Consider the following 13,967-nt stretch of genomic DNA (forward strand, 5'->3'; position numbering starts at 1 on the left):
AATAGACAGCTACCAGCTTTGTTAAGAGAGAAGTAAGGTCACAGATCACATCCTAACTTATCCTTGAGCTGTTAAGACTCTTCTTCTGTGCACCTCAGGTTTTTGTTTCCGGAGTTGGTCATCTCAGCAGCTAAGCATTTTGTCTCATAAAGTAGGCTTTTCCCTACGTTCTGTAAACAAATGATGGGATATCTTGCTTTGCGCACTGAGTAATGGATGGCATGGAACATGACTGTCCTCCCTGTCGCTAGCAGTGATCAGCTTCCTGCACCTACCCTGAGCTGTTCTTGCTGTGTAACCTGGAAGTTTGTGACTTTGGCTCATTCCTGAGTGGTAGTGGTTCATTCAAGTTCCTTTGTGAAGAGTGGCATCCCAAAGCTTAGATAATGACTCCGCAACTGGAGAGGAGGTAGTGTCATTCATATATATATACATATATATATATGGTTTGTTTTATTGCTTCTTTATAGGAAACATATGGCAATGTTTATATATGAGTAGAAAACAATAACATACCACTATCAAGTTAGCAACAGCTAATGGAACCATACATGAATGAAAATCAAACTTGTCTCTATACACCCGGATTCCAGTTTGCTGATGTCTGAACACATCCTGTTTTATTTGGCTTGAAGGGGAGTTTTATTATTTTAGGCCTTGATTCCTAATTGGAAGGAAATTGTGTAAGAAGATGTTTTTATTTGTGTTTTCACTCCTCTCTGTGCTTAATTAAGTTACTTTATTAGCACAAATAATAAATTCTATGTGAGTATACTTTGTATTATGATCGTGTAAAAATTAAAATCTATTCATCTGTTTGACTGTATTCTTTGTACGTCTGACTTAAAGACTTGTGGCTGGAAAATTAGAAGTGGCCATCTGGACATGGGACACAAAGCAATCAAAAGCAGAGCTGGGCCATGCTCATACCACACTTTTCTCCATGGCTGGCTCGGTGACCGTGAGAAAGTTTGGTAACCTGACTCAGCCTCAGAGGCTTGTATGCACTTGTATGAAAACTATACGAGCTTATCTTAGCAGCCCATGGAATGAGCTGTAAAGTTTTTCACACAAAGCCTGACTTGGAGGAAGTACTGCAGACGCACTTCCTGTGACCACAGTCAGCGAACAGGGCACTTAACCCTGGCACCATCCTCGACAAGCTGAGCTGCTCAGTGCTCAAACGAGAAAAACCAGTAATGCCAGTGATGCTGCCCTTTATCAAATGCCCCGTATACCTGAACCCAAACTGCTGCTTCTCCAATCTCCATGGGCTAAATAGGATTTACCATCTCCATTTCATGGACCAATAAACTGGGAGTTTACATTAATGTGAAAGGCACACAGCTAAAGATGGGTAAGCATGGGGATCCAACCCAGACTGGGTAATTCCAAAGCCTCGGCTCTTCATCTCTGCTGCTCACAGCCTGTGGCATCTCTAGAAGCTCCTTTATTTACATTATGTCTCGAGTGCCCATCAATAGCCTGTCATTGCACAGTGACACTGCAAAGTCTCTGTCTCTGGGATTTCTAATCTTTTGTAATCCAAGAGACTGAGAAAGCACTTATGAGGAAGAGCATCTCTTATGTGTTAAAAGCCCTGGTTAGTTAGATTCATGCAAACACTTTTACTTTGGTTTAAAAGAGGCTACAGGTTCATACTCAAACTTAGGTAAGAACACTTGTCACACCCGGCAGACAGGGAAGCCAGGCTCAAGGTGTGTTGATTGAGGAGAGGAGGAGTGGCTAATCATTCTCCTTGGTGGTCAGGAGTGCCCGGTGCTGTTTAAGGAACGGAATATAATGATCCAAGGTCATGTCTACTGCAGCAGGCTTCTTTTGACTGTCAGGTATGGCCACTAAACTGTCAACTAGCTCCACTGTTAACCCAAGCCCCTTGTAGTCAAGACAGCTTCATCTGCCTTTCCTGTTGAAAACACAGGATCTGCCTGCAACTTGGAAACCTCCACATATGTAAGGCAGTATCTACAAGCTGAGAGCAGAGACAGCTGCATTTATTATAAGAACCTTGGACCTTTCACTGAAATTAAATGAAGACACAGCTATGAGTAGCTCCTGCTTTGTTTACCCCATTTTTTAAAAATTGTGTAATTTTAGAATTCTGTGCAATGTGCTGTGATCATATTCATCCCTCCACTCTTCTCAGATCCATCACCCCTAACGTCATGTCTTCTGTTTTTCTCCATCTGCCCATACATCCTTGAACGTGTAGCTTCCCACTGGAGTGTGGTCAGCTCACCGGGGGCTGGACTCTTACAGGAAACCCACTGTTCCTCTTCCAGCAGCTAACAATTGCCCACCACTCTGGAGCTAGGGGTAGGATTTTGTGCCTAACAGCCATATCTATGCTGAGGTTTGATCTGAATTGGGCTTGCACGGGCCTTGTATGTGCTGTCACAACTACTGTGAGTTCCTACACACTGCTACCTTGTTATATCCAAAAGGCACTGTTTCCATGTTGTCTGTCATCCACCACCTCTTGCTCACATAGTTCCGCTGCCCCTTCTCTGGCAATTGCCCCTAAGCTGTGGGACAATGAGGTATGGTGTATTCAATTTAGGACTGAGAATTCTGAAATCTCTTGAATCTTCTGCTCCTGGCTTATAGTTGCTCTCTGTATTAACCACCACCTAGCACAAACAGAAGGTTCTTTGGTGAGGGATGAAGTATGCATTAATCTATGGGTATCAATAGGCCATTAGAAGTCAGTCTAATACTGTGTCAGCTCAGCAGCAGAATAGTGCTAGTTTCTCCCCTAGGAGCTATGACTTGTCCAGCCATAGATTCTTGGCCAGATAATGTCACTAAGCATGGGATTCATCCTCTGGAGCATGACTTAATCTAATCAGAAAGTGGCTGGTTAGTCTCATGACATTGTGCCACTATTGCATCAATGGGCATGTCTTGCTAGAGCAACTTTTAGCTCACAAGGTATGTAGCTGGGTAAGACTGATGACTACTTTTCTCCTGAAGAGTACAGGGCACATTCTAGTACAATAGTGCCTTAAGAAATGTAGTTAAAAAATATTATTGCTATAAAAATAGTTGTGCAATTTTGTTATATTCCCTCTATTACATTTTTTGTAACTTTCCAGTTAACTCTTAGGTTTGGCAAATGCCAGGATGGGAAATTGTATATCTTAGAACCATCAGGAATACACAGAGTAGGTATTGAGCAGAGCAGAGCAATATTATTTTGACAGCAATCTGTGAAGAGGTGAATTATTTGATAGCATAGAAGCAGTAGATGGGAATCAAACATTTCTCTCTTTTTAAATTTTATTTAGGCAAATATTTCCAACTACAGTCTGGTGATGGAGTCGGACTCAGGGATCTTCTTACCCACCGGGCTGCAGTTCACCGGCAGTGACAAGGCCAGAGCTATCATGAGGGAAGTCATGAGTCTGCTGAAGCCCCTCAATGTCACCAACCTCTTCAGTGATGGAGAAGGAAAAGATATTAGCTTCTGGATCCACGCTGGAGTGCCTGGTAAGACCAAAAGTGAAGATGATACTCCTGTACGGTCACAGTGGTTACTGGCAGACCTTGTATAGGTGCCCCATGTTTTCGTCACAAGGTAGACTGATTATTTTCAGTTGGGTGACATTGCAGTGCTTCCCCTCTGCTCTCCACTCTCTAAGATCTGCAGGGAATGATTCTAGAGTTAAGCCTTCAAATCTGCTGTTGATTTTGATTTGTTTTAGAAGGTATGCTTGGTGATTTTTCACAACCGAACTTCAAGAAATGAAGCAGAAAGCAGTTGCTGCTGCCAACCCCCTTCTACTCTACTAGGGAAACTTCTATCACCCTAATACTGCTACACCCACACACTGTTGTATCTGAACTTTTAGAGTGAGAGATTCATTTTTTGAGCATGGTTTTGTTCCTTACAATTGTGCTTGTCCTTGATGCTTCTGGTAAAATTTGGAGACAGATAGGGTTGACAAGATGGCTCAATGAGAAAAGTCACCTACCATCAGGATGAGTTTGATTGCCAGGACCCAGGTGGTAGAAGGGGAGAACCAACTCTAAGTGTCCTCTGACATTGACAGGAACACTGTGACACATGATGAACACACACACACACACACACACACACACACACACACACACACCAGAAATACCAGAGAGTGGACACAAACTGACTTTCCCTGAACAGAAGTCCTAAGCCAGGAACAGCAATGAAATCATGAAATGCAAATATACCTAGGAGTTATAGAAACAGAGAGGGGAACAGATTTCAAGGATATAAATTTGTGCTGCTTCACAAATTTGCCCGAGACTAGTCATGCAAAGAGTTATTGGTATTGTTTATGAGTCTACATTGTGCCTCCAATACCATTACAGCCGTAATCAAAAGGACTATCCAGAGATCCATCTGCATTTCTGTTATATAAATGGGGAGCCTAGCCGTTAAGCTAGTTGACATTACCATTTCCAGAACTCCACTGTGTGGTATGTACAAAAGCAGGCTCTCCAAGTCCACCTCAGCCACTGTGTTTTCTGCTTACAAAACAGATTTCATCAGCAACAAGATTTACATTTTAAAGAAAGCCTGTTCTTGAGACATTCTGGGTTGTAAAGGCATATTTTAGGTTTGGAAATTTATACAAATATCCGTAACTAAAAATAAGAAAGTCATTCCTTCATTGTAACAGGAGGTTGAAACTCTGTCCATTTGTCCTATGCATATTTAACAAAAACTTGAAATTCTCTGGAATCCATATTTCCATTTAGAATGGTGCACAATTCATTCATATCCAAACATTACACATGATCTGTGGATATCACAGTATAGGGACAAAGGCTTTTGCTATGAGTGGTACAGGATCATGTGATGGAATTTTACATTTTCTCAGTGAGCCTTTAACTGAGAGTCACCAGTCCAGCTGCTGTGAGGAAACAGCTAGTGTCTCAGAGTAAATTAGCCTGGAGACTGGCCAGGGGCAGGAGAAGCTAAAATCTATAGCAGAACTGGGAGGAACAAACAAACCTTATACCGACCTCTCCGCCACCTTGTTTTGCTGCATTTAATCACAAGAGCCCCTCACCTTATTCCCTCACATGTGTATGCCCCATATGGCTTAACCTGCATGGGATGGACAGGTAGATTGATTACTGTCATATAAGGTAATGAGGGACCATCCCTCTTTGCCTCAGTGAAGTCAGGTTTGATTTTCCACATAGCAGAGTGGAAAGAGAAATTTGAGCCTGTTTTGGTTGCAAAACCAGTAAGCTACATTTTACCAAGTTTCTACCATACATGAGGCCTCCTGTAACACAAATAAATAAATGACCCAGAGACTGGTATTGGGGTTCAAACTTCAAGCTGAATATCAGAGAAGCAAAGCCGCCGGCCAGTAGCTTCTTACCTCTACCTCAGGCTGGATGGGCTGATCCTGTCTCTATGAGCTCTTATCAAGCCTCAGACTGTAACCTCTCCTCAGTGTAGCTGGGAAATGAATGCTTCTACTGAGACCTTGCTTCTGTCTTACATACTTCCCTAGTGTTGGGATTAAAGTCTGAGCTATAATTCTCGTTTAAACTGATTCACTCGTGTGTAGCTCTGGGTGGCCTTGGACTCAGAGATCCGTCTACCTCTTAATCCCGAGTCCTAGGATGAAAGGTGTGCACCACCACATCCTAGCTTCTGGCTGCTGGGATTAAAGGTGTGTGTCACCACTGCCTGATCTCTATAGCTTGAAAATGGCTTTGCTTTTCTGAATCCTCAGGCACACTTTTATTTATTTTTTTTTCTCTTTCTTTCTTTCTTTCTTTTTTTTTAATTCATTTATGTTTTACATTCCAATCACAGTTCCCTCTTCTTCCTTTCCTCCCACTCCTTCCACTTCCCCTTCTTCCCATCTGTTTCACAGAGAGGTCAAGGCCTCCCCTAGGAAGTCCACTAAGTCTGCCCCACCATCTCGTTGAGGCAAGACCAAGGCACCTCTCCATCCCCACACCCGTGTCTAAGCTGAGCGTGGTACCTCTCCATATAAAATGGGCTCCACTAAGTCAATTTGTGCATTAGTGTTAGATCTTGGACCCACTGCCAGTGGCCTCATATACTGTCCCAGTCACACCATTGTCACCTATATTAAGGGAGTCTAGTTGGGTCTTATTCAGATTCCCGTTTTGTCAGACCTGAGTCAGTGATCTCTCACTAGCTCGGGTCAGCTGATTCTGTGGGTTTCCCCATCATGGTCTTGACTCCTTTGTTCATATTTTTGTTCCTCCCTCACGTCAATTGTACTCCAGGAGCTTGGCCCATTGGTTAGTTGTGGATTTCTGCATCTGTTTCCATCGTTTCTGGAAGAGGGTTCATCAAACTTCTCTGGAGTTATGGATTGTAGCCTGGTATCTTTTGCTTTATGTCTAGTATCCACTTATGATTGAATGCATACTATATTTGTCTTTCTGATTTGGGGTTACCTCATTTAGGATGTTTTTTCTAGTTCTGTCTATTGATCTACTAATTTTAGGATGTCATTGTTTCTTACCACTGAGTAACTCCATTGTGTAAATGTATCACATTTTCTTTATCCATTCTTCAGTTGAGGAACATCTAGGCTGTTTCCAAGATGTGGCTATTATGAATAATGTTGATAAGAACATAGTTGATCAAATATCCTTGTGTGAATGTGCCTCCTTCTGGTATATGTACAACAGTGGTATTGCAGGGTCTTGAGGTAGAGTGATCACTAATTTTCTGGGCAATTGCCATACTGATTTCCACAGTGGCTGCACAAGTGTGCATTCCCACCAGCAATGGGGGAGTATTCCCCTTTCTTCACATCCTCTCCAGCATAAGCTGTTACTGGTGTTTTTGATTTTAGTCATTCTGATCAGTGTAAGACAGAATCTCAGAGTGGCTTTGATTTGCATTTCCCTGATGACAAAGGATATTGAGCATTTCGTTAAGTGTCTCTATGCCATTTGAGATTGTTCTGTTGAGAATTCTCTATTTAGACCTGTACCACATTTTTTAAATTGGATTATTTGATAGTTTGACTTCTAGTTTCTTGAGTTCTTTGTACATTTTGGAGATCTGCCCTCTGTCAGATGTGGGGTTGGTGAAAATCTTTTCCCATTCTGTGGAAAGCTGTTTTTGTCTTGTTGACCATGTTCTTTGCTTTTATAGAAGCTTCTCAGTTTCAGGAGGTCCTTATTATTGTCTGGTGTTCTATTTAGGAAGTGACCTTTGCCTATGTATTTCCCACTTTCTCTTCTGTGAGGTTCAGTGTGAATGGATTTATATTGAGGTCTTTGATCCATTTGGACTTGAGTTTTGAGCATAGTGATATATCTGGATCTATTTGCATTCTTCTACACGTTGACTGCCAGTTATATCAGCACCATTTGTTGAATATACTTTATTTTTTCCATTTTATATTTTTAGCTTCTTTATCAAAAATTAGGTGTTCATAGGTATGTGGGTTGATAGGGGTCTTCAATTCAATTCCATTGGTGCACCTGTCTGTTTTTATGCCAATACCAAACTTTGTTTGTTACTTTAGCTCTATAGCAGAGCTTGAAGTCCAGGATGATGATGCCCCCATCCAGCATGCTTTAATAAAATCATAAATAATATATCACCACAGTCCCTAATCAAGCTTCCTTTAAAATACTCAGATAAAAGGATCTGAGACCATCCTTTGGGAGTTGGCAGACTTACCCTTATTTTAAAGATGGGAAAATAGACTCAGAGAGCTTACATGACTTGCACAAGCCAAAGTCACTCTGAGACCAGGCCATTTTGATGTCAAAGCTGCTAGCCTTTTCTCCCACACCATGCAGCAATACAGAGGAGTCTGGAATGCTGAGATGGTCTTCCCAGTGTTGGGCAGTCTCTAAAATGTTTGTCTTATTCAGCTTTTGTTTATGCAAAGGACTTCAGCTTATTACTGCCTGGAATAATTTAACATTGGGAGAAGGGAGTTTGTTATTGTAAATCAACTGCTTATTTCTCCCCACATTCCTTACTTTTCTCCTCTCTCCTCTAGGTCAGCAGGTTTTCTCCAGAGTTAGTGTTTCAGTTTGGAAGACTGTGAATGTTTTCCTGTATTCTTTGCTTTTTCCTTTACAGCGTTGTGAGATGCAAGCAAAGGGTTGACACCTGTCTCTTGCTACCACTAAGCTATCTTTAAAACAAATACTGTTACCTCTGTATGTGTGTTCCTGTGTGTGTGTGTGTGTGTGTGTGTGTGTGTGTGTGTGTGTGTGTGTGTGTGTGCATACCAAGGCATACATCAGAGTACAACTTGCTGGGAATCAGTTCTCTCCTTCATTCCTGAAGGAATCCGAGACTGAACTCAAGCCAACTGAGTCATCTTGCCAGCCCTAAGCTACCTTTTATTGTTTCAAATTTGGGGTATTCCTGGAAGAAATGATGAGACTGCTGATCTTGTAACACTTGGGATATTGAAAAGTTCCAGAACTTCAGAAAAAGACAACCACAATTGATCTGAAGGAAAATGGGAGTACACCTTATGTCTATTTTATTTGTAGTCTGTATCCCTGAGGCTGTGGCACCTGATAGCCACCTGTTCTGACAATAGGTTTCAAAATACTGTTTAAAAGATGTTTTGCATTTTTCTTTTTCTTTCATTTCTTCTATTGATCCCTTATCAAGTTGTAAGCCTGTTAAATATCCATAATCTGAAGTGACTACTTGATGCCTGGGTCTCAGTTTTCCTTAATATTAAAAAAAATTGTTAATGAGACACAGACTGAGTTATAATTCAGCATGATTTTCACTAATTATTGAAGATAAGTAGGTCAGTTTACGACAATGTCATCCTTGTAAGAGGAGAGAGAAAGTCCTGCTGAGCAAGGTGAAATTTGTAGTGGATAATAATCCAACAGGACAATGGACTGGTAGCAGAGATAGCACACTTCAGGTATAAAGAGATTTAATACAAAGGGTTTTGGATGTACCTTTCCATAAAAGCTCTTGCCTTGAGATCTCAGACCCCAGCCATCCCTCTACCTCTACTGACATCCCTATTCCCCCCAACCCCCTCAGCACAGTCTGTTCATGAGCCCTCCTCAGCCCACGGTATTCTGTGGCCCTGAGATTTTCCACAGCACCAAAGTGCTTTCTATTCTTCAAACATCTATATCTTTTTATTTAATTTGGGGAAGATGTTTGAATTCTTATCATTATGACCCGAGAGAAGAAACGAAAACATTGAAAATAATTATTTTCTTGGCAAATGTTTGTTCTCTTATATTGAGAATATGGGGAAAATAAATGATATTATGAAAACAGTCCCCCAAAAGTTTAAAATATTAGCAGGAAGCTTTTGCTTTTGCTTCCCTCCCCGCTCTCTCCACTTTTGCAGTACTGGAAATGCAACCCAGGACCTTGCAGAAGCTATAGGAGTGCTTTGCCTTTGAGCTCCGCCCCCTCCCCCCCCCCAGCCCAACTGAGTGCTTGATTTAGTTTTCCATCCACACCAAGCATCTTAGTCCTTTCCATGGTCCAGCCTCCCCTCCTTGGCATGCTGTGGTTGTTCAAAGTAGCATATTTTCCACATTGTACGGTCATGGAAGAGAGAATCTCTACAATTTATATCCCTTTTTCAGAGGGAGGAACTCTTTCAAGAATTAATAAAACAGGCTTCCTTCCATCTGGCTGATGAAAAATAATGTGACCCCTGTGGCTAAATTGTCTCCTAATGATGCATAGTAGAACTGCCAAGATGGGTGAGCATTGATCAAATGTTACTTCCTGGCAGAAGTGGGACCCTTTTTGGTATTCTTTGAAAGGCACTGCTTCCTGACATAGGAGGAAATTTTTAAAGAAGACGAGGACTTCCACTGAATGAACAGTTCAGAGTAGCTGTGGTATCTGGTCATGCCCTCCTTATGTGAAATCCAGTCTCCAGCCGTTATACATACCTAAAGCGTCTACTTAGCATGGAATGTAAAGCCCTTCTTGTTCCACCCCATGTCTTGCGTGGCCCTTCCATGCTTTTCTGTGTATCTCTTAGTTGTCCAGTCAAACTGGAATTCCTGGACTCGCCTTCCTTTCCCAAACTTCTGTGGGCCTGGACCTCCCCTATTATTTTATCAACAGCTAAATTTCATGGTCCAGCTCCTCCCCTCACCCCTTCAAGCTTTCTCTTATCTTCTGCAGCTTAGGCAGTTGTCACTTGTTGGGGGATATTATTTTAAGGTGTTAGGACTTTTGTTTATGCTGCATTTGTTTAACTCTGTGAAGCCGTGTTACTTGTTTGCTGATGGTCTAATAAAGAGCCGACTAATAGCAAAGTGGGAGCAAGGATGGGTAGGGCTGGAAGGCAGGGATGATAAGTAGAGCAAGAAAACATGGGGAGGGGGGCACCAGGGGCCAGCTACAGAGCCAGCCATGGACAAAGAAGGAAAGCAAAATAAACAGAAGTAACAGATAAAAGCTCAGAGGCCAAAGGTAGATGGGTTAATTTATGATAAGAAAAGCTGGTAGCAACAAGCAAGCCTAAGGCGGGCATCCATAACTAAGAACAAGACTCCTTGTGTGATTCATTTGGGAGCTGGGTGGAGCCCCCCCCCCCCAAAAAAAAAGAGTAACACTCACCAGAGCATGTTCACTAAGCCAAGCTCACATCTTGTGGTGCTTGCTCTGCTCTTAGGATTGTGAGCTTCTGGGAATGCCTCAGAATCCATGCCCGAGAGGAATTATCAGCCCCTCGATAAAGCATTCATGAGTCTAACATTGAAAAAGTTTGGTCAATAAATAAGGTCAAGTTCTGTGGGAATAATATCTGGCCATCTCCAGATAAAATACTGAGAGAAGTTTATTCATTATAATGTGCTATCCACCTCAGTGACAATATGGCTCCACTGCATGACACTTATTCATCACAGTTTGCATTTTGTTTTAAACAATTCATATGTTAGATTCTCTCATCTTTGTCCACACTCTACTGATACCAAATATACATATTATTCAGAATTTTTCATATTTTGAGTCTTGCTTATTACTGCCTGGTGTCTCACAGGACATCAACAGAACTAAACTAAAAACTTTCTCCTCCTATGGTAAAAACACTCTGTTCAGTGTGGTCAAGTGTTCCAAGTTGGATTTTCTCCTCTCAGAGAAAGTTAGAAGAGAGCGCTCTGATTCGTGGTAGGCATTCTCAGTCCCTTGTGTAAGAGCTGTGAAAATTTTATTCAGTCGGCATGTCTTAAGTAGTTAGCATAAGCCAGGTGCTGTCTATGCTGAAGATAGACAGCCAGATCTGTTCCCTTGAAGAGTGAACTAAGGGAATGGCAATGGGAGGGAATAGACTGCTAGAAAGAACTAAATCAAAAATAGTAAAAATCAAAGATATTGGACAGCAGTGGGTTATAAACATAAGTTTAGCTGGTGGCTGCCTTTTACCTCCTTATCGTGGGTGAGTCAGAGCTTTCCCGTTACCATTCCTTGACTCTTGTCTTCTAAACACATTTGTTTGGTGCCCTCTTCAGTACTTCAAGTTGCTCATCGAGCTCAGAATAAATGAACTTCTTACGCTCTTGCATTCTTACACTCTTCTCCTTCGCGACAGATTTGCTTCTACTCCAGCAGAAGCCTCCTGGTCCCAAGGCCCATGATCCCCAAGCCTCCCAGGCAGATTAGGTGAAGAGGGGCTTTTTATTTATTTATTTAAATTGGAAACAGGATTGTTTTACATGTCAATACCAGTTCCTTTACCCTCCCATCTTCCCCTATCACCCCCATCAATAATCATCCCATCCCCTTTCTGCTCCCCAGGGAGGGTGAGGCCTTCCATGGGGAGTCTTCAAAGTCTGTCATATCATTTGGAGCAGGGCCTAGGTTCCCCCCCCCCTCCTTGTAACTAGGCTGAGAAAGTATCTCTCTATGTGGGATGGGCTCCCAAAGTCCATTCATATACTAGGGATAAATACTGATCCATTACTAGAAGCCCTACAGACTGTCCAGTCCTTCTAACACACATGCACATTCAGAGGGTCTGGGTCTGTCCTATTCTGGTTTCCCAGCTGTCAGACTGGGGTGCATGAGCTCCCCCTTGTTCAGGTCAGCTGACACTGTGGGTTTCTCCAGCCTGGTCTTGACCCCTTTGCTCATCACTCCTCCCTCTCTGTAACTGGATCCCAGGAGTTTGGCTAGTGTCTAGCTGTTGGTGTCTGCTTCTGAACTTCCATCAGCTACTAGATGAAGGCTCTAGGATGGCATATAAAGTAGTCGTCAATCTCATTATTAAAGGTAGCCTCTCCACTATTGCTGAGATTGTTGGTTGGGTTCATCCTTGTACATCTCTAGGCATTTCCCTAATTCCAGAATTCTCCTTAAATCTATAATGGCTCCCTCTAGTATGGTAGCTCTTTTCTTGTTCTTCTCTATTCTTTCCCTGTCTCAATCTTCCTGTTCGCTCATGCCCACCACTCCCCTCTTCTATTTCTCCTAACTCTCTCTCCCCTCCCTCCATGCTCCCAATTTGCTCAGGCAATCTTGTCCCTTTCCACTTCTCAAGGAACCATGTATGCCTCTCTCAGGGTGAAAAGGGGCTTTCTACACTGCAGGGGTCGTTCAGTTTGTCACATACTGGCTTATAAAGCCTCTTCCAGTGTTGCTTGGAATGATTACTTAAAACTAAAATGCAAACTTTCACTTTGAAGTTAATGTGCTTTGTATTCTGTCTCCTTAACTAGACTGGGGGTCAGAAGAGTACTTTGTTCTTTATATATGCACAGTGCCTAATATTACCTGGAACAGAAAAGTTTAATGATTAGATGTATGGGCCTGTCAATGAACAGAACACAAGAAAAGTCAAGTAACGGTAGAGATAGGTTTTGTACAATGTGCCAATAGGAGACACATGTAAACCACCTGCCAGAGTCCTAGGATAGAACACAGGAAAATGATGGAAGAGAGGAGCTGGACTTTGGTAATGAAAGCTATGTAGCATTAGAACAGACAGAAGTAGAGAGGGACATTCCTGGTGAGGAATTAGAAGCCAGGCAGATGTTCCTGCAGGTAGCAGTCACAGAAAGGTTTCTCTGAGCAGGCCATCTGGGAAGTTGTAGGCAGTGTGAGCAGTTGAGTGTGTCCAGGCAGATGAACAAGGGCCATGTTTCAGGTCCAAAACTTACACAGATGATGCCAAGAGGTCAGAAGTCTCCAGTAGGAGACTGCTTGGTGAAAAATGTTATGAGTCCTGGGAACTCATGCTAGGGCTGCCCAGGTTACACTCAACACGAGGCATAGTGTAAGAACCACAGAATAAAATGGGAGTTTGAGGAAGAAGCAACAGATTAGAAATGCCTGCTTTAAGTGTTATAGGATTGTTCTATGTTATGCATCAGAACTGACCCATGGACATCATGCTGTCTGTTTCTCTAGCTGCTGTCTTCCCTGACTTCAAATAACATAGCCTGGGAAGGCTTTGATCTCTTAGATGCCTCTCTTGTGGTCTCAAGATTGGCTCTTTGTTGAGGAGGTTTCTTGTTCTGCCAAGTGCCACTGCCACTTCTGCCCCAAATAAACATGCAGACGCTATATTAATTATAAAACTGTTGGCTGATGGTTAGGGCTTCTTATTAGCTAACTCTGTCTTAAATAGCAACCCATTTCTATAAATCTGCATGGCTTTATCTTACCAGAGGATGCCTAATGCGTCCTATCTTCCTGCTCTCTACATGGAGACTCTTCCCTGCACCTCTCTGCCCACCTTTCCAAGAATGTTCCGCTTTTCTTCCTGCTTCTCTTGATCAAACAGTGTTTTATTCATCAGCCAATAAGAGAAACATATATATGGAAGGACATCTCCCATCAGCTCTTCTGGGATCTCCTTCCTATACATTTGACTCTCAACTTGTTGTACATTATACTTAACAGTGGAATTATGTGCCAATAAACTCACTAAAAAGTGACAGTATTGTAAGTCACAAATGCATAATTCAATAACCTAGCTATCAAA

At 42.2% G+C, this 13,967-nt stretch overlaps 1 protein-coding gene across 1 annotated transcript in view; it reads left to right on the forward strand.

Annotated features, from left to right (window-relative positions):
- Cpq (carboxypeptidase Q) overlaps window positions 1-13,967 on the forward strand; it is a 363,792-nt gene that overhangs the window by 294,310 nt on the left and 55,515 nt on the right. Inside the window, exon 7 of the mRNA XM_051202536.1 lies at window positions 3,309-3,510. Within this exon, the coding sequence (XP_051058493.1) occupies window positions 3,309-3,510 (202 nt within the window). The remainder of the gene's footprint in view (window positions 1-3,308; window positions 3,511-13,967) is intronic.

The sequence above is a fragment of the Phodopus roborovskii genome, unplaced genomic scaffold (genome assembly GCF_943737965.1).
Source record: "Phodopus roborovskii unplaced genomic scaffold, PHOROB, whole genome shotgun sequence".
Taxonomy (NCBI): Eukaryota; Metazoa; Chordata; class Mammalia; order Rodentia; family Cricetidae; genus Phodopus; species Phodopus roborovskii.